This window comes from Barbus barbus, assembly GCF_936440315.1.
Source record: "Barbus barbus genome assembly, chromosome: 7".
In the NCBI taxonomy this organism is placed as follows: Eukaryota; Metazoa; Chordata; class Actinopteri; order Cypriniformes; family Cyprinidae; genus Barbus; species Barbus barbus.
In genome coordinates this window covers 12,928,341-12,955,698 of record NC_136735.1, presented here as the reverse complement: position 1 = coordinate 12,955,698, position 27,358 = coordinate 12,928,341, and the positions used below count along the sequence as shown (strand labels likewise).

At 38.4% G+C, this 27,358-nt stretch overlaps 1 protein-coding gene across 3 annotated transcripts in view; it reads right to left on the bottom strand.

The window, feature by feature from the left end:
• Positions 1 to 3: 3 nt before the first annotated feature.
• LOC306872769 (lysine-specific demethylase 2A-like) overlaps positions 4 to 27,358 on the bottom strand; it is a 30,428-nt gene continuing 3,073 nt past the window's right edge. For 2 of the 3 annotated variants that reach the window (XM_079421538.1, XM_079421537.1), the window contains exons 2-22: positions 22,664 to 22,802; positions 22,479 to 22,557; positions 22,302 to 22,348; positions 22,028 to 22,206; positions 21,498 to 21,604; positions 21,182 to 21,275; positions 19,383 to 19,536; positions 19,059 to 19,174; positions 18,442 to 18,568; positions 18,110 to 18,342; positions 17,817 to 17,894; positions 17,008 to 17,259; positions 16,761 to 16,877; positions 12,435 to 12,521; positions 12,013 to 12,171; positions 11,666 to 11,692; positions 9,113 to 10,242; positions 7,742 to 7,905; positions 3,868 to 4,014; positions 3,559 to 3,774; positions 4 to 1,591 (exon numbers count right to left, since the gene is read on the bottom strand). In XM_079421538.1, the coding sequence (XP_079277664.1) occupies positions 1,410 to 1,591; positions 3,559 to 3,774; positions 3,868 to 4,014; positions 7,742 to 7,905; positions 9,113 to 10,242; positions 11,666 to 11,692; positions 12,013 to 12,171; positions 12,435 to 12,521; positions 16,761 to 16,877; positions 17,008 to 17,259; positions 17,817 to 17,894; positions 18,110 to 18,342; positions 18,442 to 18,568; positions 19,059 to 19,174; positions 19,383 to 19,536; positions 21,182 to 21,275; positions 21,498 to 21,604; positions 22,028 to 22,206; positions 22,302 to 22,348; positions 22,479 to 22,557; positions 22,664 to 22,802 (3,834 nt within the window). In that variant the 3' untranslated portion in view covers positions 4 to 1,409. The remainder of the gene's footprint in view (positions 1,592 to 3,558; positions 3,775 to 3,867; positions 4,015 to 7,741; positions 7,906 to 9,112; positions 10,243 to 11,665; positions 11,693 to 12,012; positions 12,172 to 12,434; positions 12,522 to 16,760; positions 16,878 to 17,007; positions 17,260 to 17,816; positions 17,895 to 18,109; positions 18,343 to 18,441; positions 18,569 to 19,058; positions 19,175 to 19,382; positions 19,537 to 21,181; positions 21,276 to 21,497; positions 21,605 to 22,027; positions 22,207 to 22,301; positions 22,349 to 22,478; positions 22,558 to 22,663; positions 22,803 to 27,358) is intronic. The other variant, XM_079421539.1, reaches the window with a different exon arrangement.

Sequence of the window (27,358 nt, the reverse complement as noted above, 5' to 3'; positions counted from 1 at the left end):
TTTGCCTTTTTCAATTTAATACAAAGTCTTGTATGCTTTAAATTGAGGCAAGAAAATCTGACCTCTTGTACAAAGGAAGTCACATGGTCATTGTGACAAATTTGCTTATTAGATTAGTAAACTACAAATAAAAATTGATTGAATTATTTGCATTTTACACACTTTAATAAATAAACACATTACACTTTAAGGAATAAATATCTGAAACCATGTTGAGAATCTGACTTGCCCACCCCCTCCTCCCCCTCCCCCTCCCCTTGCACTCTGGACATTAAAACCCCATATCAGCTGACCAATATTATTACTACTGTGGCTCTACTTCTAGCCTGCATACCCTCATGTATGATAACCTCTGTATGGAAATGTTGCAAAATTAGGTCTGTGTACACTCATAAAATGACAAATATTCATGAATTCTGTGCTAAAAGGCAACATGACAAATAGGTGTAAGTGAAGTCAAACACATTGTTTGCTTTCCACTTTTTATTTTTCTGCTTTTTCATGAAAAACAAAAAACAACTGAACATTTGTTTAAAAAGTCCTCAGAAACTAATTGCTATTGTGTTGCTACAAGTTGCACTTAAATTATAGCTTTCCAAGGGTAAATGAACAATTGAGCAACCCTCTAAGTTTAGACAGGACAGGAGAATGCAAGTGAACCGCCCATTTGAGATGACAGAAGCAGAAGAACAAAACATCAGATGAAAGAAAACAGAGTGATTTTTGTTTGGTACGAGTGAGTAAAAACTTAGTGTGGTGTGTTAAATGTCTACAAACATCCAGGCAGCAGAACCTTCAGAAAGGTCGAACGACCAAAATTTGCATTCAGACAAAGTTACGAAGAAAGCATGAGTGAACGATCTGGATCGATATGCTGAAGTCTTTATGATTCAGATTCATCCTGTGCTGCCACTACATTCTTTGATCAAGTTGTGGCATGCCATGTCTGTCATTTTCTTTCTCCTTGCTTCAATTTGCTGCACCGTCAGCGGCCACACCTGGACCGAATCTCTTGACCAAATTCCAACTGGGCTGGATTATGAAGTTCAGCTTCAAGCATATCAGCAACATCTTCTGAAGGAGTCACTTTGGATTAGGCTGAATGCCCAGAGAAGAAGAAAAAGCCACACGCTGGATGTGTCTGCATCGGTCTCATGGGTTGTGGGAATAAAATCCTCCACTTTACTTGAAGACAGCGCTGAAAATAACCTCTCCCGTCAGCCTGTTTTTACCCTTCTTCTAGGACAGCGGCCGTATCCTTCCATCCATCTATTTTCTTCAGCCTCATCCTCCCATTCAGGCCAGATGAGCCTGCATTGAGTGGGATGGAGCACTCGTGAGCTCGCTAAGCAGAGCTGTGCGGAGACTGTGTGTGTATGTATGTGTGTGTGTGTGTTTGTGTGTGCATGTTATGATATTCTCTGAATGAGTTTGTCCTCGGTCAGACAGAATACGGTGCAGTAGGACAGGTCAGAGATGAAGTTTTCACAGCCGTGTCGAGTCAAGTTCCTACAGCCCCGCAGATCCAACAGAGCCAGAGCTGATAGTCGCTTCATATAAGACAGACAAGCATCTGTCAACTTATTACAACCTAGACAGAGAGAGAGAGAGAGAGAGAGAGAGAGAGAAAGGTTAAACCACCAACTGAGAGTACCAGACTGATCACATTCAGCATTACATCACTTGTTCACCAGTGGATCCTCTGCAATGAATGGGTGCCGTCAGAATGAGAGTCCAAACAGTTAATTAAAAAAAAAAAACAATTGACAAGTAATCCACATGACTCCAGTCCATCAATTAACATATGCATAGTTTACAAGCAAAAACAGTTCTAAGCAAATGTCTGGGGATTTTGATGTGAGAGGACAAACGGGGACGGACTTTTCCTCTTTACTCTAGAAGAAGTGTTATTATGGATGCTGGCCAGAAGCAATTATTTAAACATAAAACCCCTTCATGATGGATTTATTACAAACTCAGCTTTTCACTTCACAAGCGTTTAACTGATAGTCTGGATTACTTGTGTATTGTGATGTTTTTATCAGCTGTTTGGACTCTGATGGCACCCATTCACTGCAGACGATCCATTGGTGAGTAAGTGATGTAATGATGCAATCTCTCTAAATCTGTTCTGATGAAGAACTCCTTTACATCTCTGATGCCCTAAGGATGAGCAAATTGTCATCAAATTGAAATTGGGTAAACTATTTCTTTAAGCCAAACAAAGCTAAAGGGTTAGTTCAAAAATGAAAATTAGCCTGTGTTTTACGCTCCTGCATATCACAGAAGCGTGCGCACGACGCATACATCCTACGTCATCCCCCTGGACGGCTTCCGCGTATGACAGTCAGGGGAAGTGAGAGAGAAAAAAAAAATAAATAAAAAGTGTTACGATTGAAATATGGATATTTATCTTACAAAAAACACATGGATTTGCTACAGGAGGCCTTTATTCACCCCCCGGAGCCGTGTGAGGCACGTTTTATTATTGATGCTCACACTTTATTTAACGTCTTCTGGACTGTTGACAAAAAGCACCCGCTTACCCCCATTGAAAGGCTTGGAGGGGCCAGGACAATTTTTAATATAACTCCGACTGGATTCGTCTGAAAGAAGAAAGTCATATACACCTAGGATGCTTTGAGGGCGAGTAAAACACAGGCTAATTTACATTTTTGGGTGAACTGACCCTTTAATACCATATATCCATATAGAAGAAACAAAAATCTCTATATCGTGCTTAATTAAATTCTTATTCATTTCTTCTTGTGACAGGGAGAAGCTAGAAAGGTTTATGTTCAATTAAATGCCAGATACGGTTTATGAAACCAAAATGCCAATAATTTCCAGGAGAACAAGAGATTTTATGCAGAATGTCTAACTTTTAAGTATAAACAAGCCCAAAATACACAGGGACTTTATTTTGAAATGAACATGGTTACTTCAAGCTGGTAATTCAAAAATATGCACTTTTACAACCATTTACAATATATTACAATATTAAAACCATGAAGTAAACATTGTCATAATTCATCAATAGTAGATCATAAGCTATTGCTTGGCATGAATGCATGGTAATCAGTAACTGCAAAATACAACAGTGACAAGTTTTTACATTGCAACTTGCAGCACTCATTTATTTAACTGAAACTAAATTAAAATATGCACGATTTTATGGCCTTCACATTGATTTGGAACTGAATTTAAGATTTTGGTCACGCTTTAGTTTGGGGACCAATTGTCACTATTAATTTTTTGCCTCAAACTCCTAATTTTCTGCTTATTAATAGTAAGTCATTGCTACATTTAGGTATGGAGTAGGAGTAAAGGTTCTAAAATATGGTCATGCAGATTAAAACATTAATATGTGCTTTAGAAGTACTAATAAACAGCAAATATGCTAGCAATATGCATGCTAATGAGCAACAAGTTAATTTTAAGTTGAAAATTGGTCCCTAAACTAAAGTGTTACCAAGATTTGCAGCACTAGTCGTGTTTTCTTGGGCAACACAAGGATAGCCTAAACACAATGTGGGAAGAACATATAGGTATTTTCACCTGAAAGGTTGAGCTGTCTGAGTGTGTTGCGAGTGTTGCAGCCGGTAGCAGTGAGCAGGTTGATGGACTGGTCTGTGAGCCCCTGGCAGTGGGACAAATCTAACCGGCGCAGTGAAGGCATATGTCTGACGATCATCTTCAGGGTGGAATCATTTACATCCAACCCAGCCAAGCGCAGAGTGAGCAAACCTCTCAGCCGACTGCGACTTTCACTGCCTGTGTAACAAGAGAAAGCAGAGGTGAAAGAGGAGAGTGAATTTCAGCTCACACTAAACACAGTCTCATTAACAATGATTATGAGTGTATCACCTGGCTGCACAATGAGGTCTTTTATTTGTGAATCTTTGACACCCACGGCCCAGCTCAGGTCAAGGTTTCGCAAACCCGGACAGCTCTGTGTACTTAACGCTGACACGCATAGTGACGAGCAACCTGACATTGTTAGATCTTTCAAACCTGTGGGAAAAAAAAAAAATGAGAGAGAGGGAGAGTATTTTAGTCTTGACTGTGATGCAGATTTTATTTTTAAAGGGGTCATATTTCATGCGATTTCAAGTTTTCCTTTCTCTTTGGAGTGTTACAAGCTGTTTGTGCATAGATAAGATCCCTGAAGTTGCAAAGACTAAAGTCTCAAAACCAAAGAGATATTCTTTATCAAAGTTAAGAATCTGCCACGCACCCCTAAAACGGCTCGTTCAAATACGCCCCCACATGTCTATGTCATGATGTTGAAATATTTGCATAATGCTGCCCAAATGTTCACGCAAAGAAAGAAGGTGTGGTTTCATTAACCGCAGTAGTGTTGATGTGCCATGTCAGGGAGACGCTGTGTGTTTCTATGTAAAAGCACTTTATTTGGCCTTCCGGAAGTAGATGCAACAGAACAGCTACACATTTTATGGACGACTGTTTTGTGAACCTAGGAGAGGAGGTAATTCTGACTTTGCTATGACAATCTGGCGCTTCTGAATCAGCGACTATGTTTTGTTATTAGTTTAAGTATTTGCTATTTAAATGCAGAATTTTGCGCGTCGTGTGTGAGAGAGAGTCACAGCGCAGCGTCGTTTGTGTGTGTGTGTGAGAGAGGGAGACACGGTCACACAACTGCAGCTTGTGTACTGCAAACACATATGAGCATCATCACTGTGTCTGTCACGTGACTCTGTTCCCCTCTCAGGCTTGAACTGATGGTAAAACTAAGGACATTATTAACTGTCTTTACTATAATTTTGAAAGCTAAAGCTCACGATTATGGAAAGGGGCGTTACATTTCCGACGCGGCTTGTGGTGTTCGGCCAATCACAATGCACTGGGTCAGTTGGCCAATCAGAGCAAACTGTGCTTGTTGGAAGGAGGGACTTTGTAGAAAACGAAGCGTTTGAGAGAGGCAGGGCATAGAGGACTTATGTGGACTTAATGTACAGTATTTGAAAAAAAAAAAAAAAAAAAAAAAAAAAAAAGTCAACATATTCTGTTACACCAAATACACAAAATAATGATCTTTAAAAAAAGCATCATATGACCCCTTTAAGCAATTTCATGTGAGTTAAGACTGTTAGGGCCAGTTTTACTAACAGCTTGCGTCAGCGCAAACCAGAGTTAAAATTTTACTGTCAGGTTTTACTAAAGACACGCAGTGATCAATGCGGTAAATGTTGAACGTCACATGATGAAACCCAGAAAACAGGTCTCATCTCTTCTGCTTCTCGGAGAGTGCATTAATAACAGTATTAAATACTTTGAAGGTAATCAGTTAAATTAGCTAGCTGTTTTCGACTTATAAATGTTAGTGAAAATAATAAAAATAAAAAACATTTATTATTCAACACACATATGTGATAGACATTAGTTATGATTATCTTTAGTGTCTACTTTGAAGGCATCTTGAGTAAAACAGCGTCATATTTAACAAGGCATATGCAAAATGCGTGAACCGGAAGCAACGAGACCAGGTTAGCAGAATACGGAAGTCTGTTGCGCATATCCAATTAGCGCTGAAAAGGCGTGGACAATTATTTTTGCGCCTGACCTTGTTGAATATCCATTTGTAGGAGTTTCTCTTTCAGACGCAAAATTTATGGGAGGAGAGAAATCAAATGCAACACGTTTTACTAACGTTTGCGCTCGTCAAATTACTGGCATTTGTGCCATTATTTAACGCCCAAAAAACATGCCTTAAAGGGGTGGTTGATTGCGATTTCACTTTAACGTTAGTTAGTGTGTAATGTTGCTGTTTGAGCATAAACAATAAGCAAGTCTGAATCCAAAGTTAGCTTCACATCCTGTCTCATGAGATACCTTCATCTGATCGATTTTTGAAGGCAGCATAGATGTATCCTTCGCTGCCTTTGATATCCCACAATCCTGTGCGTTCCATTCTGTGACGGTTGAGCTAAAAAATAAAGATGCCGTCTGAAAGTTTCGTTTGGTGGTTAGTTTGTGTGTAAATGTGTATTTCTGATTAACTTTCTGCACTTTTGATGTTATTTCTAGTGAGAAATTAGTATTATAGTAACTAAATATTTTAGTCATCACCAAAACTCCTATTTTGTTGTAGATAATTAAACCGTTACGCTGCCTCAGATTCGTGAAGTGCCTTCTTGCAAAAACGCTGCCTGCAAAGTCATTGCCTCATAAGACAGTGAGGCAGCAAGTCAGCTGCCTAAGTTTTCGGATGCAACCAAAGTTATGAAGCTGAAAGTCCAATGCAAAAGGAGATTACAACGAGTTACTTCCCAGGTTCATGATGTAACAAACCCAGATAAACCCCGCCCCGGGAATATGCAGCAAAAGGGGGGGAGGCCATGCTGCGCTGCTTTTGAGAAGAGGAAGAAAACTATATATGAAATCGCAATTCTGTCTTCTAACGATTCTAATGGATTCACAAGTTTCAAAATCAATATTTTAAAGCAGCAGTTCTTAATCATGTCCCTCACATCCTCCTGCTCTGCATCTCTCTTTCTCTCTCTGCCTCTCATTCGTCTGATTAGATCATCAGCTCAGCTCCAACAATGAACTGCTATGTGTAAATAAGTGTAGAATTGGAACAATGAGAAGCGTTATACATGGATGCGTGTGCGGTTGCCATGCCGTATTAAAGCTTTAATCAGGATAAAACCACGTATTACATTACATTTAGCAGATGCTTTTATCCAAAGCGACTTACCAATGAGGACAATGGAAGCAATCAAAATCAACAAAACAGCAATATGAAAGTGCTTTAAGTCTTATTTAGCTTAAAACAGGACACGTAGCAAGGTTGTTGTTTTTTTTTAACAGAATCGGTAGCATTTACAAGTGTAAATAGAGTATGTAAAAGCATGAGACACCAACAAACAAACCATTAAGTACTACACGATCCTCTTCACCAATTATCCTTTGTGTCTCAATCGGGCAAAAATTTATAAGCCGCTGAGGTGAGGGGCGTGACGTTTAGACGAATCACAACACACTGGACCAGCTAACCAATCTGAGCCTATCGTGTATTTCTGAGGAAGGGGCTTCATAAAAGCAGGAAATGATCAGCACGTTTATCAGAGAAGGGACAGAGCGGTGTAGAATAAAGGTAAATTATGTGAAAAATAATGAGTTTTTAAAAAAACAAGGCATGAACATGTTAAACTGCACCCCATAAACACAATCAAGCATAGAAAAAAAAAAAAAAAAAAAAAAAAAAAAAAGGTCAACCACCTCTTTAAACAATATTGCACTTGAAATGGCTGCAATTATTGAAAGCGCGTGGTAGAAGTGAGAGGATTTTTTCCACATTTATTAATTTATTTTGAATGCCAGAACATCACATTATCTGAAGATATTGTTTGCCAAGCCATGTTATTTTTTTGCTTCAGGAAATAAAAGACGACCTGGAACCCTCAACTAGGAGTCACACAATACTAGGTCTATCAAACCTTCATTTTTTGGCCTCTGGTTCTTTTCAACATACTGTGGCTTCTTTATTTCCGATTGCGCTAATTTGCGCTGTGCTTGGTATATTGCGTTGGTCGATATGTAAATGACATGTTGCATCTGTGTTCTTTAATTTGCACACTGTTAGCAAATCACACCCAGACATTTCCCCTCCCATCGGCACTATTTTGGAATTGCGCTCTCGCGCTAATTTGCCCCGTTTAATAAAACTGGCCCTTAAGGATCTATAAAAGGCTGAGATTTGGGTAAACTGTACTTGGGAGGTGATGAATGAGCCAGGCAATCTGTTTCTTTGATACTGGTGTCCAGGAGAGGTCAAGTGTCACAGGTTGTTGTTTTATGATGGCTGACAGAGCCTGAGGACTGAGTGCCCGACATCGACTCAGATCTATCTGAGTCCATAAGCGCTTATCACAACACCTACAGCAGGAGAGAAACAAAACAATTACTCTGAGAGAAGGGGAAAAAAAAAAAAAATTTACTGAATGATCAATATCATGTACTATCACAACTATGAACCAAAACAACTATGCCGTTTAAAATAGCGTACTACTGTAAAAATACTCTTTCAAGTTACCTATGCAAATTAGTCTTTAATCATATTATTCTGTTTTTTGACAACCCCAACATAGTGGTGAGCGATATACATCATCTACGAAAATATTGTAATTGTAATATGCAATTTGCAATTATTTTTGCATATAATCAAAAAAAAAAAAAAAAAACTCAAGAGTGCATGCAGGCATATGTAAGTTAGACTAGTGAGAAAGCACATTTACATTTCACGTTTCCACTGCCTCATTTAGTCTATTTAAATACTTTTTTTATTTTTTTTATTCAAGATAGGGGAGGAAAATGCCCCTGTATGAGTTGTCTTTTATATTTATATCATCTGATAAAATTAATATCACAAGAGTGACGTTTTCCTCCAAATACCATCACTATTGCAAATATGATATTGATTTGATGAACAGCTCAATAAACATGTAGTAAATATTAAGTGACTTAGATTTTATACACCACAGTTCTTGTTTTTGCTGTATTTAGACAATAAAACTAGTTCCAAACAAAGCCACAGCAGAACTGTTTTGCATCTCTGAGCAACTCACAACAGTGTTTCGTTACTGAATCATGCGGCAGTTTAAACGAATCTGGAAAAGATTTTAGGTTTATATTTTAACATATACATTAAATATTAACCTAACATTTATATTTGGAAAAGCTTTGAGTCAGCTGTCCACAACAGTCCTAAAGCTGCCAAATTACCAGCACAATAACTTGCTCAGCAAAATATCGGCTAATTATCGTTAGACAAAATTTCTGAAATATTTCTGTTGAGATATAATTTTGTCATTATCGCACACCCCTACTGAAAACACAAGCTACTTGCGTGTAAATGAACTGAGCCACGCTTCACTCTGAAACCCACAGAGCATATTTTTAATTACATCGCAGATTTTATAATAGTACTACAACATATCGCAATTTAAGTTTTATTTCGCTTATCATTTATCTCTAGTGTGAAAAGGCCTTTTTTCTGATAAAAACAAACAAACAGGAAATTAAAGGAAACATCCTAGTTTGTTAAAAAGGATCTGTTGTGGCTTTAACTAACTACTACACTTACCATTTGTACCAAGCCTTGCAGACTCTCATACACACAGCCAAATCCGTCCGATCCAAGTAACGGAACACAGACATCCAAATGTCCTTTTCACAGCCACGCTCATTTCCTACATCACGAAATGAGGGATGAGAGAGGAGGGAAGGAGGAGAAGTGGTGATGGCTGGAGGAGGAGGTGGTGGAGAAACAGAGGATCGAGAAGACATAGAGGACGGTGATGCGGTGTCTCTCTCTCGACCGTCCTGGTTGGAGCTCCGCCTCGTGTGGCGGCCGGATGTGTGCATGCTTTTGAACTGAGAGAGGCCGTTTCCGGCTGGCGTCGAGGTGCTGTTCCTGAGACGGGTCCTGGGCAGCGTTTTGCGCTGGATGAAGCCAGGACCGCTAGGTGTTCGGGGAGACATAGCCGCCTCCAGTTTGGGTACAATGGAACCTGGGTCCCGTTTGGCCTTTGGAGGACGCTGGAGTGTCACAGTCAGGTAGGAATCGTTCAGCAGGTCATCATTCAAGTCTGAGACTAGTAAGACGGGTGGGTCGGGATCAGAGTCTGATTGGTTCTCTCCATCCTCATCATCTTCATCTTCCTCTCCTCCATCATCTAAGTCTTCCATCTCATCGTCCTCTCCTTCAAAGTCCTGTTCCTCACTGTCTTCGTCATCATCATCGTCCTCGTCATCATCGTAGTCATCACCTCTCCGCCTTCGTCTCCTTGAACGATGCTCTTTATCTGACCGGCTAAGATGTCTTTCTTCATCACTGTCATCCTCATCATCATCATCATCATCATCGTCGTCATCATCATCATCCTCGTCTTCAGTTTCATAGCGCCGTCGCCTCATGTGGGATCCTCCTCTTAACCTCACCCGACCCCCTCTCTCCCCTCTTGCCCCAAGTCCCCGCCTCATTTTCAGCGAACCTGTTGCCAAGCTGCCTCCCCCTCGACTCCCTCGATGCGAGGAGCCTCTCCAAACACCTCTCCTCCCAGCTCCATAACCTCGGCGGGACGAAGAGACCCCGCCTCGGACAGATGACATCTTGCCACTGTCGTCATCGCTGCCCGAATCATCATCGTGCTCCATCCCATGACGCCGATAGATCTTAGCCACGCGAGGGTCAAGAGATGAAGACTTGCGTTTCTGTAAGAGAAAAAAAAATAAGAAAAAAAGGCACACAAAACCTCTTCACAATCTCTAAAGGGGACATCAGATGCCCATTTTCCATAAGTTGGTATGATTCTTTAGGGTCTTCATGAAATGTCTGTAACACACTTTGCTTTAAAATTCATCAATGGTCGTGTAAAACACCCTTTTTACCTTGTTAACAGCAACCCATTTTGGTGCATGTCTCTTTAAATGATGAGCTACTGCTCACCACACCCTCTCTTCCATGGGCTGTCAACACAAGACACATGAAGTGCCATCTTGGACTCCGTATATGGCTCAGTGGTCTTAATTAAATAGCTAGCCATCTACGTAGACACTGGCTGCAGATTGAAAAACTCAGACAGCCCATAACAAACTGGCTGCATGTTTGTTTTTTCAGTTTTTCTCAGCAGGCAGACATGCCAGAAACCTAACTAAATTTAAAAAAAAAAGTGAATTTTATCCAATGTCCTCTTTGAACAAATGACAGACCAAAAATAATTATTTCCAATGGAAAGAAATATGAAAGCTGAGTAAAGCTCTGATTATAAGCATATGCAGAATTTTCAAATCCGTTTTGAGCTTTGGTTGTGTTGAAATATCTGAACTTTTGCAGCTAGACCAAGGGTAGGCAACATCGGTCCTGGAGTGCTGCTGTCCTGTAGAGTTTAGCTCCAACCCTAATCAAACACACCTGAACAAGCTAATCAAGTTCTTCAGACTTACTAGAGCTACAGGCAGGTGAGGTTTTTTTCAGGGTTGGAGCTAAACTCTGCAGGACATCGGCACTCCAGGACCGACGTTGCCTACTCCTGATCTAGACCATATTCTATTATATTCTACATTCATTTTCTATTTTACTTGTTTATTCACGTCTTGTTAGTTTATCTATTATATTATTATAAGAAACTTGAACCTAATCAACTTGAACCCAAGTACAAGTTAAGAATTACCATTTTTTTCCCTTCAGAAGTGTTGGTGGTTATTTAATTTGTGTGGATATAGTCAAACATTCAGTATTCATTCATTTTACCATGGTGAATCAGCAGACCTTATCCCTGACCAATATGACAAGTTCTGTGTGACTGCCACTAGGGGGGTTAAACACAACACATTTTTTATGTCAATGACAGTGAGAAGGCAGCTAAAGGGACCCGTTTCCAACTAAATTTTATGATAAAGAATAATAAAAATAAAAAAAAACTTCAGAAACAGGGCCTAGAACTTTAAACAAGCCAATACTTTTTTAAACTAAATTTATCACAGCAAAAGTCTGCTGTGGAAATGTATCCACTTGCGGTCACAAACAACTAGTCAGAACAAAATGATTATAAATTTGGCTTTTTCATTACAAATTAAGAAAATCATTCAAGCACTAATAAACAGTCTTCCCCAAAAAAAAAAAAAGGATACGTACATGTGTTTTACCACCTTCCAATTTTAGCTGCAAAACAGAATAACATGCTGTGGTTAATTATGAACATCAATAAACGGTGATGAACACATCAGGATCACTGAATGGAAACACAAGCTGCGAACACAAAACTGATTCTGAAACCCTCAGTCAGTCAAAGCAGTGGGGCACAATGATGATGAACAGGGCAGGGAGGTCCAAAGAGAGAGAGCGAGAGAAGACACATGGAAAAAAGATAAGGGGGGGGGGTTTACTGCAAAAGGTAGAGAGAGCAGAGAAGGGAATACAAAGGCAGAGCGGAGCAGCTGTGCATGCGGCAGCAGTGATGTGAGGAAGGCGGAGCCTCTCACCCGCTTCCTGAGCCGCTGCTCAGGGGCTGCGGCCCGTTTCTGGAGCAACCCGTGTGAGAGAGAAGAAGGGGGCCGCCCGACCCCGTGCCATGCCCTGCCCTCGCCCCCGAGCCCCCCTGACCCATCCTGTGCCGTGATGTCATCACCGCTGCCTGACGACTGGCACACAGGAAAACAAGCGTTACTGTTACACACACAGATCTGATTGTGTACATCACAGTAAGCTCTCGGCATGCATCTTTCTACATGGTGTGAATGAGAGTATGTATGCAGGCCTGCAAAAGCTAGCAGCATTAGAACAAACACTCAAAGCTTCCTTTGTTTCAAAGGCCTGAATGGGTGTTCAAACAAGAGGGTGAGAAACAATCTTCAAAACTGTGGGTGTGTGGGTGAATGTTTTTGCTTGTAAAAATGCATTTTACCTCGGAATCTGTGTCTTTGCCAATAACACATTTAGGACACTCCCAGCAGCTCGGTAGGTCTTTGTTTACCACACCCTCACCAGATGACTACACAGACAGAGGACATAAGATCATTACAACAATGACAGTCAAACTATTTTCTGTACAGGAGAAAATGCTATGGATTTTCTCCTGTACGTATTCATTTTTAAATATTTTATAAATCCCTCCATGGAATATTTAATCCCCATTTGGTGGTCTTCTGTGTCCAAAATTGTGCAAAAACATTGTGGGACAAGGTTTTCACACTGCAGCTGTCATTGTAAGACAGTGAGCAACTCCGTTTGTTAGTCCGAGGGAGCAACAGTAACTAACTTACCGATAGGTCAATTGTAAATAATATTACAATAAATTCTATTTCAAATAAAGTCTGTTCTTTTGAATGTTCTATTTATCAAACTTTCATGTTTTCCACTCAATTTTGAAGCAGCACAACTGTTTTCAACATTGAAAATAGTAAGAAATGTTTGTTGAGCACCATATCAGCATATTAGAATGATTTCTGAAGGATCATGTGACACTGAAGACTGGAGTAATGATGCTGAAAATTCAGCTTTTGGGAAACAAGGTATAATTTAAAACATTGAAATTTCAAAACAATTATATTAAATTATAAGAATATTTCACAGTATTATTGTTTTCATTAAATAAATAAATTACATTTTAAAATATTTAAGTATCCAAGATTTATCCAAGGTTACATCAATTGCTCTGACTCTTGAGAAGTGTTGTTCTTAACTCGGTCCCTCCAGGATTTTGCGATAATTTTGCAAAATCAAGCAAACTCCGCAATTTTCGCAAGAGCTCGCAAATTTTGGGCTTATATACGCGTCCCGTGATGTCATCACAACGCGCACTCAGTGAAAGAAAGTTTGTTTCTCAGTTTGAAAAATGTAATGAACCACCTTGCGTTCTCATCATTCCTGATTTACAAGAGCTAACGTTACATTGGACAAATTAACTGAAAGCACAGTATGGGCTACGCGGCACAGACCGTTTATCTGCTCGGTCCGGAGCCGCGGGCTGCTCTCGATCACGCGACGCCGTTACACACAGCACTGAGAGATACAGTGAAGAAAGGAGTCGAATTTGCCGCATCTGTCAAATCTTGTGAGAAGCATTCCAATACAACGCAGAATTCTGTTAAAGCTACAGATATCCGAACAAACGCCACTGATGTGGAAACCAGGAAAAACATTGTTCAATAAACACAAATCTCCACCATTCACTATGGATTTAACATAACTACCGGAACAACTTGTGGCAGAAATGGTCTAATGTTTTACAGTGTTTTTAAATGCTTCCCACAAATTTTCCCAGCACTTCAAAGCTTTAAGTACTATTACCAAATTTGAACATTATTTGTAATGTGATGACATTATTTGTTCATCTTTCATAGGTTGCCTCCATTTATAAAGCAAAGTTTCATAATGTAGGAAAGCAAAAACTTGTTTAAAAATAAAATTATATATAATAATTAAATTACCACTATATGGCTGCAGAGACTTATAGGCTTATTAGCCATTTCCACTCCCTATACATAATTATTTTTTTTAATTTATCAAATTATATTTAGACATTATGAATGACAGTAATAAAAGTTAATTTTATCTGCATCTCAACTGTCCTCAAATGTTAGTCTCGGAGCCCTACGATGGTTCTCCAAGTCAGAAAAGTTATAACAATGTTAGAAGAATTGTAGCATTTGGACCAATCAGACACACGATTTTGCATTTGATTTAACAAATCACTTAAGTCATTAAATTAACAAATAGTCACAGACCCCTCACCCAATACACATACTGCGTGCCGATATGTCCATGTGAATGACTCCAGGCCCCCGGTTCCATGGCAACCAATCTCATAACACCAGTTTTATTGCTCAAAGGTATACGGGTAGAGCAACACTCACCTCATTTCCCCTTAGGAAATGGACTCTTCTCTAATAAAATTCATAGAAAAACCTCTCTTTGAATGAACACACATATCTTCTGGTCATAGTGTATATTATTACTGTTCTTGTGTATTATATACTGTTTTATGCATGCTTATGATAGATCACTAGTTAATATTACCTAACTTCTACAATGTTTGGTCTCTATCAATTTGTCTTCGGATGATCTAATTGAGAGTGTATATTATATGTCGATACCTATGCAACATAAGTGTTCTAAGAATATTTAATAATTTGTATATCAACTTCCAATCCAGTTCATATGCTAATTACCATGCATGGAGACAATAATATCCAATATCTATATTAGTACAAGCTATAGACCCCGTTATAAACGCCGCTGATGGTTTTACTCAGGTGGTTAAATGACTTTCCATAACTGCATTCTCTGGTTTTCCTGATGGTTTCATCCATCAACTCTCATTTGCCCTTTCCTCATGTATGAGTGATTGTAGGCATGTATGTTTATTTGTTAGACTAGTTTGCATTAGTATTCGGTTAATAAAAGTTGTGCGCACAAATTACACAAGTTTCTGGTTCTGCCTTGCAAATTAAATGTCTCTTTATGATTATGACCCTCACTACATGCTCTAATGCATTAATAGGAAAGTATTTCATGTGGCCAAGGAAATATCCTTTCTTAGAGTTGATATGAACTTGCACTGAATGTTCGCTGGACGGACAGATCAGTTGATGGCTATTTAATTCTGTTTAATTCTTACTGTCAGCCGATATAAATAATTCTAATTAATCATAATTAATTGTAATTATTTATATACAATTCCCTTTTGAGCAAAAGATTATTACAGAATATTGTCCATGGTATATTTTCAAAATTAGAGAAGCAATATAATATCTATTTTAACTGAACGCGCTGCTCCTCTCAGACGCTCACTGAACAGAGCAGATACAGAGAAAGAGGTGCGTGCGCGCTGACCTCGCGCCATTGCGGCAGTACCAGCGATCACAGAGACTCGCTAAGGTTTGTCAAAGTAGTCGCTAGATTTGTCGCTAGCCGCTTTTTTGGAATAGTCGCTAAACCTAGCGACAAAGTCGCTAAGTTGGCAACACTGTGCGAACATAGACTGTAGGCCTAGGCTACATTAGAACATTGGCAGTTGGGAGTTCGCGCGGGTTTCTGTGAAAGTCCTTATGACAAGTCTGTTTGCTGCACTGCCACATGGACCTTGTAGTTCTGGTAGGGCTGGGCGATAAAACGATAACGATATGTATCGTGATAGACACGTCAACGATATCAATAAAAAGTGTCTTCGATAAAACGTTCAATATTTTTTATTCTTCGTCGGAAGAAAACAAAGGTTGCGAAGCAAGTTTGGTTGCATTAACAAAGGCACTCGCTCTCTGGTAACCTAGCAATGTAGGGAGTGACACGCTAACAGCCAATCATGTAACAGTATCATGTTTGGTTGCGCCATATCGTTGTCTCGTGTCTAAGTGCGCACGCGCGGCTGAGAGTGCACGTCTACAGCCAGACCTGGCTGGTCTGCTGGATTCCTCTTCATAAGCAGAAAATGAGTGCCGCAGCGAGCGAGGAAATTGTAAATAAAAGAGAAAGTCAGCTCGCCAGTATGGCAGTTTTTTGGATATTATAAGTCTGACCGTAGTCAGACCAAATGTCGTCTGCAAATTATGCAAGACCGTCGTCCCCGCCAAGACTGGTAATACCACGAACTTGATGTACCACTTTAAAAGCAATATCAATAATTATCGATATCGACCGATATGAAACTGATATCGTGATACAGTTTTCAGCCATATCGCCCAGCCCTAAGTTCTGGAACGCTCAGACAGAACTACAACAGGTGAAACGAATGAATGCCGCCGCCTGCGCATTTTCGGGGGGAAAAGGCGATGGTAGAACCAATGAATGAACAAACATATCAATTTAAGACGTGGCTAAATGTAATTTATGACCTTGTATGGAAAATCCGGACGTTTTTAGGACTTTTTATGGCCTAAAATTCTTATTAAATTTAAGACGTTTTATGACTTATGACTCCGCGGAAACCCTGTGTTAACTAGAAATTTGGCATTTAAACGGGTCAAATCTCTTCAAAAGCTCAGGCAGGTCTGTCTCTGAAGTGCTTATACAATGCTAAGGAGTCTTGCTATACTAATGCATTTCTCTATGGAGAACATGAATAAGATTTTCACTTCCGAAAGCCAATTGTTACGCTCTGCTGTGTTGAAAATGGTTTACTGATGTCCACACTTTGCAAAGCCTATAGTCACAATGCTCAAAGATTAATGAATCTGAATAAAGCATTTTGAGAAGTCTACTGAGTTGCTGTCTGTAGTAATAATGTTTGTACCTTCAAACAGCTAGGATGTGTAATCTCGGCACAGTTGGAGCACTCCATGAGCTCTTCACCAGTGTCCTGGTTGCCTTCCCCACAGATCTCACATACAGCAGAGAGCGGCAGACCAGGCTATTGAGAGAACACAAAAAGTCAAAGCGTATATTGCATATATTGAATAATATAATAAATATATTATTCAATATATGCAACCAAAGGAAGGCTACATTGTAAGTAAAATGCACAATGTGAAGACACTCACAGCGAGACACTGGCGCAGCACACAGGTCTGTTTGAGTTTACCAGGGCCACCGAATTTCTTCATGTCTCTGCAGAAGTTGCAGTCGCCACATTCTGTGCGCAGACATGCCTCGCAGCGTTTACAGCGTACACGGCGCCGTCGTAAGACTGACATATTAGAGGCTGGTTTCACTGGCCGAGGAATGATGGGAGTGCTTGCCAGCTTGGGACGAATAACCGGTGGAGGGGGAGGAGGAGGCTGGTACCAGGGGGGCTTGGAAGAGGGACAAAGAGAAATCAGAGGTAAGTGCTGCAGTGTGGTGAGAATATTCAAACAGAATTGAATAAAATGCATCTTCCTCATCAATGCAAATTTATGGTTTGTTTTATCCATCATGTTCCCTTTTGAAAGCAGTTAACAAGCTTAATTTGTTTAATTCACATATTTAGACAGTCACAACTATCAGTGCAGCAAAGAAAATGTTCCAGTCATATTTTGCTCACAATAAAATCAAAAGGAAGACAAAAAAGGGATATTTTGATAGCACCATTAATGTATGCAAGAACAAAATAATTGTCCTGACAAGCTAATTTTCATTATATATGTTTTTTAAAAATCAGGAAAAAACATTTTAAAAACATTATTTACAAATTCATTATTCCATGGTATGGCATGAAATTACAAACACTGACCACAAAAATGACAAATTACAAAAACTGAATGAAAAGAAAAACTCTAATATGTTAGTTATTTACATGATTCACTTAATGTTTTTACTGGAAAGAAAGTTAAAAATTAACCATTTAAAGACACTATTACTGTGATCTTACCCTCTTTGGCCATCTGACAATAGGTTTTCCGGTGTAAGAGAGTTTAGGGATGTCATTGGCATGTTCTTTCAATAATGCCTAAAAGACAGAGAAAACAAAAACACTTTCATTAAATTTCAAAACCACTGTGCCAACAAGATTTTTAAGCAACAAAACCTAAAATTAACCACTGACATCCTGCATCTCAAGCGACATTTTTTAAGCATAAAAAAAAATAAAAAAAATCAAATACCACACCAGCAAGTACATCAAAATAACCAGAAGTGTAAAGCACAATGAGCATGAGTTCTGACCCGTATGTCATGCAGCAGGGCAGCAGCATTGTGTATTCCTGAAGGCACACAGTTCTTATGTGAGGGCAACGACTCCAGCATCCCCACCAGGAGCCACAGCCCCTCCAGCTCCAAAGGAGTCAAGTGAAGCTTTACCCCTGGTGCATTAGGTGGAGAGGGAGCATCGCTGTCATCTCTTTCCTCTTTTACATGACCATTTAGTACCTCACAGCCTGAGTCTTCCTGCTTCAAGCCTGTATATTAGATTCAACAAGAGAGAAGTAGCGTTAAGCTTATCTGTGCTCAATACAATCAAATCTGTTAGGATGTGAATGTGTTGTTAATGTACTGACCAATTCCCAGAGAGTATTTCTGGAACTCAGGAATAAGGTGGGAGGAGTTGGTTATGCTGTACAGATAACGCTCCAACACGTACCAGCACATCTCATAATAGAATGGATAGCGGAACTTAGTTGGCACCTGAGGAACAACCAGAGACCATTATGATTTTTTATTCCAGTTATTATTTTCATGAAAATTATACACCTTTTCCTGCCAAATTCCCAATAATTGTGTGAGAAAGGAAACTCGTTCTCATTACTGTAAAGCAGTAAGGAAATTTTTCAACATTAGTCAAAGGTTCTCTTTCATATGAAAAACAAAAATCATTACAAGAAATACTACAATGATTATTGGATTGCGGTAATTACAATTATCTTTTCCTCTTATTTGTGATGAAAACTGAAAAGAAGTGTGCTTAATTTGCAAAATGATACGAGCAGTCCAAATGTGGTACCAAAAAATATATATATATATATATTCTTATATTCTATCTCTTAAATTTAGGGAAAAAGATGACCAGGTCATGTTATTGCAGGTTTTATGAGATTTACTTATAAATTAGTAAGCCCATAAAAGGTCATGCAAGTTATACAAGAAAATGGTGGTTGCAGTAAAATGTTGGACTCACCCGTGTCCTGTCCTCAATGCTGGAGATGTGCAGTTGCATGGGGATGTTGAAACTATGTAGAAAGTTCCCACCAAACACAAGTGTGTCTACTGGAGTATACACCGCGTGGATCCAACCTAACATTAAAAAAAAAATTTTTAAAACTGTTTTATGTAGGCTTAATTCACAGCAAACATGTAATTTAAGAAGGTTCAAACTAATCATTCAAAACTGAAACCATGAAAACATGGTAATCTAAGAGATCCCAAATAAACAAGCACAAAATATATTACAGTCAAGTGTTTCTGTTCATGTAAACAAATGTGTGTGCCTGCATATACTCACCTGATGGAATAATGAACGTGTAGCCCTGCTTGAGCTCAATCCTCTGGCAATCAGTGGCCTTGTCACCAAGGAAGATGTCGCCTTGTTTTCCTGACAACACCCAGTTCTCATAAAGCTCCAGGTTTTGTGGCGTGGGTGGGATTAACCAAAACACCTGTAGTAGACATCCAAATCAAGCTCATCTAGGCTAAAACCATTTTGGGGTGTTTTGACAGCAAACTAATTACACACAATACAACAGTTCATATGGTGTTATCAGTGAACTCATAAATTCGAAAAACCATGATTTTAGCATGTATACTACTGTTCAAAGGACTGGGGTTCAAAGATTTTTAAGAAATTATCAAAACATTGATCAAAAGTGACAAATATTTTGAAGTCTTGGGTGCTGAAAATTCAGCCTTGCCATCAAGAAATTACATTCTAAACATACCCAAATAGAACACAGTATTTTACATAGTAATATATTTCACAATATTACTGTATTTATTTTATATTTTAAAAATTGGAGCAAAAAAAGAGGCTATTTTGTTGTATGTGCCCGAGATGTCACCAAAAAATCCATCAGTTGAGGAGCGTGAAGAAAAAAAAAAAAAAAAAAAAAAAAAAAAAAACTCGTTAAATCGATTTCCACACTTTTGCTCAGTCCTTCGTAAGAGTTGGTACGAATGCTTGAAATATCACCACATCCCTCAGCTACCTTTGACGATGAAAGCCACACCCGTTGTTAACCCATTCAGACTATTATAGCATCAGAAACAAAGAGGCTCCAAATGCTGCTTCCTTCCAGGCCCGAGTATGAAATCTGATATAGTCTATTCTATATAGTCCGATATAGTATATTTTTTTAGTTCATACTCTGTCACATGCTTGATTTGCATCCCAACACATATTTTGAAGAAATGTAAAAAATAAATTGATAAATAAAATTAAAATGTCTAATTTTACAATAGATATTACATGAATTAACTTGTTTAAGTGGCAGTATGTACCCCGTATTATTGATTTTCAATGTCTGGTTAATGGGGGCTTTTATTTGTAACTGTAAAGTCACAGATTCATAGTGATCGCTACCAAAGTATTAAAACTTTATATAGATGTTGCATTCAGAAGATTGATTCTATCAATGTTAAGTTTAATGTTTTGTTTTTTAAACAAAAATTTTATTATTTAGCATGAAAAATGTTGCACCTCAAACTTTAGTGCAAAAAAAAAATATTAATTTTTTTCAGCAAATAGTGAATTGTAAAGGATTGCAAATTGTGTAGGATAGAAACTATTTGTAAGCATATGTTGTTGTAAACATTTTAGTTTTTCTTGATTCTTCAAGGATCAGCTAAAAACACCTCTTCCTTTATTTGACCCTCTAACTCTAGCTCTCTCTATTCTAATTTATTCAAAAAAAAAAAAACTTGCTCCTTTTGGACTTGCACTATTCATTTACTAATTGCTTGTTAGAAAGCAAAAAAACAAACTAACACTAGCTTGCTCTATTCTTTATTCTATATGTTTTCTTTTTATTTATTATATAATAATAAAAAAAAAAACCTTGCGACATGTACTGTGTTAGGCTAACTAAGACATGTCATAGCACTTGCATATTTTTGCTCTTTTGTTGGTTTTGATTGCTTCCATTGTCCTCTTTTGTAAGTCGCTTTGGATAAAAGCGTCTACTAAATGACAAAATGTAAATATCAAATAATTGCAGCCTTGGTAAGCATAAAACACGAAAAATATTTTTAAATTCTTACTGACCCTAAACTTTTGAACAGTAGTGTATTTATACAGTGTTCTCTGACCTTGCAGCCCCACAGTATGTGGTACCACACAGATGTGCCTCCAAAGTCTATGTGGAAATCTGTGTAACAGCCCTGCACGCTCATTAGGCAGTACCTGGAAACAAAACAGGCAAATTTGAAATAGGAGAAAATTGCTGCTTTGTTGAATAACAAGAATGAACAAAGAGGGCTGTGTGAGACATGGGACATAAACATAATACAGCAGACTTATTTCCCAGTGAACAAACCCTTTTTGTTTTAAAGCCATCTCAAGATGTAAAAGAAGACCAAGCTTTCATAAACGCAAACTATATTTAAGGATCTAATATATGCTCACTTCTGCACTTTGGGGTATTGCATCTCAGTGATAGTGTTTGTAGAATCTCTTTGTCTTTCTTTTAAGTGTCGTGGCCACATGTTGTCCACCCAGTCAATCATGTCCACCTGTAACATAGAAAAAATGATGGCCATCACAGACGGATCTAAATATTAGTATTTTTTGGTGCGTTTTAAAGAGAAATGAAAGTTCTGTCAATAATTACTCACCCTCATGTCGTTCCAAACCCACAAGGCCTTCGTTGACTGACATGGAAGTATTCTTGTAGCTTTATAAAATTAAAGTTGAACCACTGATGTCACATGGACAATTTTAACGATGTCCTTACCACCTTTCTGGGCTTTGAACATGGTAGTTCTGTTGCGGTCTATGCAAGGCCAGAAAGCTCTTGGATTTAATTAAAAATATCTTCATTTGTGTTCAGAAGATGAACAAAGGTCTTACGGGTTTGGAACGACATGAGGGTGAGTAATTAATGACAGAACTTTCATTTTTGGGTGAACTATCCTTTTAAGCGTTAAGGTACCTACCGTGGCAGGTCTTTTGACAAGGGTCTCTAGTTTAGTGTGGCTAAATTCAAGGCTGATAACATTATAAAGTTTCTCTCTCTGAGAGGGAGGAGTCTCATAGTAGCGCCTCCATTGCGCCATTGACATCTCCGTCCCCTTCTGAGTAGCCACATCCATCACATCAATCATACGCCGACTTCCTGTAAACAGAGACGAGCAGGGAGTAGATGCTGAAGCACCATTGATGCAAGTCAACATGAAATTCATCAGCGTATTCAACCACAAAAACACTTACCTACAAACAACTTCACATCATTTACACTGAAGTCTGGATCTGGCATTCTAAAAAGGAAATATTGCAACTTCAGATTAAACTTAAATGTAAAATTTCTAAACATTCTGAAATGTGTAAAGAAAGAAGGAACCATAAAGGACAGAGGAAAAATTACATTAAAAAAGGACAATCTCTTACTTAATGCCAAGTCCATCAGGTCTCTCAAAGATAATGGGGTCCCGGAGCCCATATCTCTGAATGTACTCAAATGTGAGGTCTAAAAAAAAAAAAAAAAAAATCAACAAAAACAACAGGTAGTGTTAAATTACACACATCATTAAGATCTTTGAAGAGTTCCATAAAGAGCTGCATCTCTTTCTCACCTTTGCCCTCCATGCGTTTGACTCTGTCTGAGTTGAAGCGGTTGTTGTGAAGCTTCTCCTCCAGATCGAAAGTCCTCTTTCCATCGATTTCGTCATCGGAAATGCCATCGTCTTGGTAACGCCGCCGCGTGCCAGACCGCTGTAAGACAAGAGAATGAGCGAATGAGAATGAAAAACCGATGCCAGAGCAACACTATTTCTCTGCATACACTCCTCCTCGAATGCTGAACAAATGTTGCATAATTACCACAGCTTCAACTTGTTGGGTTATTTGAGCGCACACCTACACTCACAATCTCACACATACATACACTAAATAACTCTCCCATCATGAGCACTAGCCCACACACACACCAACTATTAATAAGATATCAGATGTTTGCCTGTATGCCCGAAACGTAGAACAGAGAAAGGGGATCTTATTCACCGTTTCTGGTTTTGTAGGGAGATTCAGAAGTTTTGGGTTATGGTTGAACAAAAACTTAATGTTATTTTGTCTAGTACTATTGGCTGTGGTCCAAAACACATGTTGTTTGGAATATATGATGATATCTTAGACAACCAGTTCAAAAGAATACATTTTCTTGCACAAAATGTTAGGAACTTGCAAAGTGTATTTTTATGTTTAAGTGATAAAGCCCCATCTAAGGCACTGTGGCACAGGGTCATACTGGAATATATATCATTAGATTACTTAACCTGTGCTTCTTATATCAAAGATGCCATATTTCATAGAAGGTGGGACCAATTTCTGATATATATGGGCTTAGATATATCCTTTATTCTTATTAGAGGGTTTGTTTAATGATGCCTAAATAGGTGTAGTATATTGAAGTACAAATAAGGTATATTGTTTGTACAATTATGTCATTCTCCATTTCATTTCTTTCTCAGATTGATTTATTGGAGGGGTGAGCCATAATATTTTTATTTTTTTCTGTTGTTATAATTATTATTTTCCATCTTGTTCGATTTGAAATTGCTTGTAATGTTTGAAAATTAATACAAATTTGAAAAAACATAAATAAATAAAAAAAATAAAAAGAAATAAGACATCACAAATCACACTGATGCACAAGGATTCACTGTTAATAGCCTTGGAGAAGAACTGCTCATATGGCTCATAAGTTGCTAACTACTAAAAACTGATCAATAGCTAATAGGTTAATACTTAAGATGTAATGTATTCCTAGTCTGTCAAAGCTAAATTTTCAGCATTCATTACTCCAGTCTATAGTGTCACATGTTCCTTCAGAAATCATTTTAATATGATGATTTGTTGCTAAAGATAAATTTCTTATTACTGAATTATTATATTATTATTATTAACTGAAAACAGTTGTGCTAATTTGTGTTTTTGTGGAAGGTTTTCATGTTGCTTTTCTTCTCAGGATTCTTTGATGAATAGAAAGTTAAAAAGAACAATAATTATTTGAAATAGAAATGTTTTGTAACAACGTAAGCCTTGACGGTCACTTTTGATCATTCTTAAAAACAAAAAACTTGCTGACCCCAATATTTTAAACAGTAGCTTACAAATTATGTGGATAGAATTTCTGCTACAAAGAAAGAAAAATACTATCTGAAATAATGCTTGTTTGCAATGTTAATGATGCCGAGATGCACCACAGCTCACGGAGAGCATGTGAGTAACACGCGCACACACACACACACACACAGAGAACAAAACAATAAGACCCTCCTCTGCTCGCCCTTGCCTCTGCCCTCAATGTCTCTATGGTGATGTGGGAACCACTAGCCAATCACACGCTTCCTAAAGCCCTGCCGTCACACCCTCTTAATGACATCGAGCAAAAAAGAGGGGGGAGGAAAAAAAAAAAAAAAAAAAAAAAATCAATCAAATGAATTGGGTATGACTGTGCAGTATCATAGAAAATTTGCAACAAACCCATTCAAAAGATAACTGATCAAACCACGTGCACCTCTATGAGCATGCAAACAAGCCCTATAGATTAAAAACCTTCACATTACCAGACAATAGCCCAACAGATGATTATTTGTCTCACAACTCTTTATTCAACAATTGAGAATTGCACTAGTATTAAAAATGTGTTTCAGGACCTGTGCTCTGTTCCAATACATCAATTGTGCTTTGTCTGGTTGTTTCTGAATACAAGAACATGTCCTGTGTGTACGCCCATCTAAAACTGCTGTCACAAACTGAAAGTCACACCATGTACACCATGTTCCTATTCTTGGCCAATCAGACAGCAAGGAACCGCCCAAAACACAACTGTAAACAACATTAAGAAGAGATATTTTTGAAGACACATTTATCATGATGATTAATCGGTGTTGACATTGCCAAGTATTCAGGGCTTGTGCCCATCCCTAGCCAACGACGCTGCAGTTTTTTTTTTACCTCCTCTGGGCCTGTGCGCAATCCCTGCATCTGTCACTGCATCACTCACTGCATCTTTCCATCTCTTCCGTTCACAACTGTCAGATCTCCCACTGACAAAAGCAGCAAATGGTGAAACAGTACAACATGTCCCAAATTTGACACCAATAACGAAGCACAATATGGGAACACAGGAGGGGGATGAATTAGGATGGAGTATAAAAAAAATAAATAAATGGACAATGCAACTGATGGCAGAATGAAAACCTTCCATGCACTCTTGTTATTCCCTAGCGTTTGATCACATCTCTCTAAGCGAGGCCCTAGACTGCAGTGCGCTAAGAGGAAGCCCTTGTGGAGGGCAATGAGACACTACACACCTCGCACCTTCAGTGTCACATCTTCATCCCTCTGCTGGTTTTTCCTCTTCCTGCCTCTGCGTCTCATCAACAGCATCCCCCCGTCGACAAGCGTAAGGATCTCCTGCCCATTCTCCATCCCCGCATTACTTTCAAAATGAGAAAATCTGCCGTCTGTTCTCCTCTGTCATCCTTTCGCCTCTGCAGTGCCCCCTCCCACTCCTCTCCCCGTTTCCACATGTCTCATCACATGGTCTGCTAAACCAATCTAATCATTCGTCCTCCACTACCTCAGCCGCTACAAAAACAGTCTGCACACAAAAATCCATCCAATCCTCCTTACTTTCAATCACTGTCCTGTCTTCAGAAGATAAATGTTACAATCCAGCCAACATTATGATTTCAAACCACCCTAACATCAGAGATGATAAATTCTAATCTATATAGAGCAAAAGGTTGATAGATCTTTTTATGGCTGCAAAAAGATTAATCGTGATTAATTGCATTCAAAATGTAAGTTTGTTGTTGTTGTTATTTTACACACACACACATCAGGGCTCGCAAAATCGCTAGCCCGACGTCCCGGGGCTATTGTGTTTTCCAGTCGTGCTACCAAAATGTATCACTGCCCTGCCCAACGGGCTATCTTAATATACAGGGCTCCCATACAGTGTTACCTCTAAGATGAGCGACCGCGACCTTCTTCCACCACGGCCGTGCAGAAGAAATAATGTGCCTCGCGCACACACAAAATGAGTTGGGAAGCCATTTGATTGACTGCCGCCAGTAAAAGGGAAAGAATAGCAATGCTCGGGCAAACCGCTATAGAGCTGATGTCACGACAGAGTTAGAGCCGGTTTCATAGAAAGAGAACGATATGCACCAAATGAGTCGCTGTAGAAACTGAATACTTCAATGGTTGAAGTGTGCTCAACACGAGAGACAACAAACGCAAAGACACGTGAAATAAAACGTCCTCATGTATTAAAGAAGAGTGGCTTGATTAAGTGCTGGAAATAGCGGAGGATGGGTAACAAAACTCTGAAACGTGTACAGTCACACACAAGAGTATTGTACAAACTGTACTTCATAACCATGTTTAGACAGCTATAGAAGAATTCATATGTTCACGGTTTTAATATTTAACTTACAGATCTCAGCTTAAGTTTTGCTTCAGTTTGTATTCTATTCTATTCTATTATATCAGTTTAAATAGTTTGTTTTGGTAATATATTATGTTAGGGCTATATTATAAACCTGATAAATAATCGATCTTGTTTTTGAGACTTTGACTTTGAGTCTCTTGCTCATCAAGGCTGCATTCATTTCAAAAATACAGAAAAAACTGATATAGTGAAATATTATAGCAATTTCTAATATTGGTTTCCTATTTTAATACCTATACTATAAAATAGCATTTATTACTGAGATCAAAGCTGTATTTTCAGCATCATTACTCCAGTATTCAGTGTCCCATGATCCTTCAGAAATCATTCTAATATGCTGATTTATTATCAGTGTTGAAATTGTTGTGCTGCTTAATATTTTTTTGGAACCTGCGTTACTTTTTTCTTTGATTAATAATAATAAAAAAAAAAGTTTAAAAGAACAGCATTTATTCAAGATAGAAATATTTTCTAACAATAGAAGTCTTTACCATAAATTTTATCCATTTAACACATCCTTGCTGAATAAAGATTATTTAACTTGCTTTAAACTTTTTTTAAAGTATCTTTAAAAAAGAAAGAAAAAAAAAATTTCTGACCCCAAACTTTTAAATAGTTTATATTGTAACAAAATCTCTATTTTGACTAAACGCTGTTCTTTTTAACTTTTTTATTTTTTTTATTTTAAATATCACAGGTCCCAAAAAATACAGTATAAAAATAAAAAAGCAGTACAACTGTTTCCAACATTGATTAAAAATCAGCATATTAAAATGATTTCTAAAGAATCATGTGACACTGAAAATAC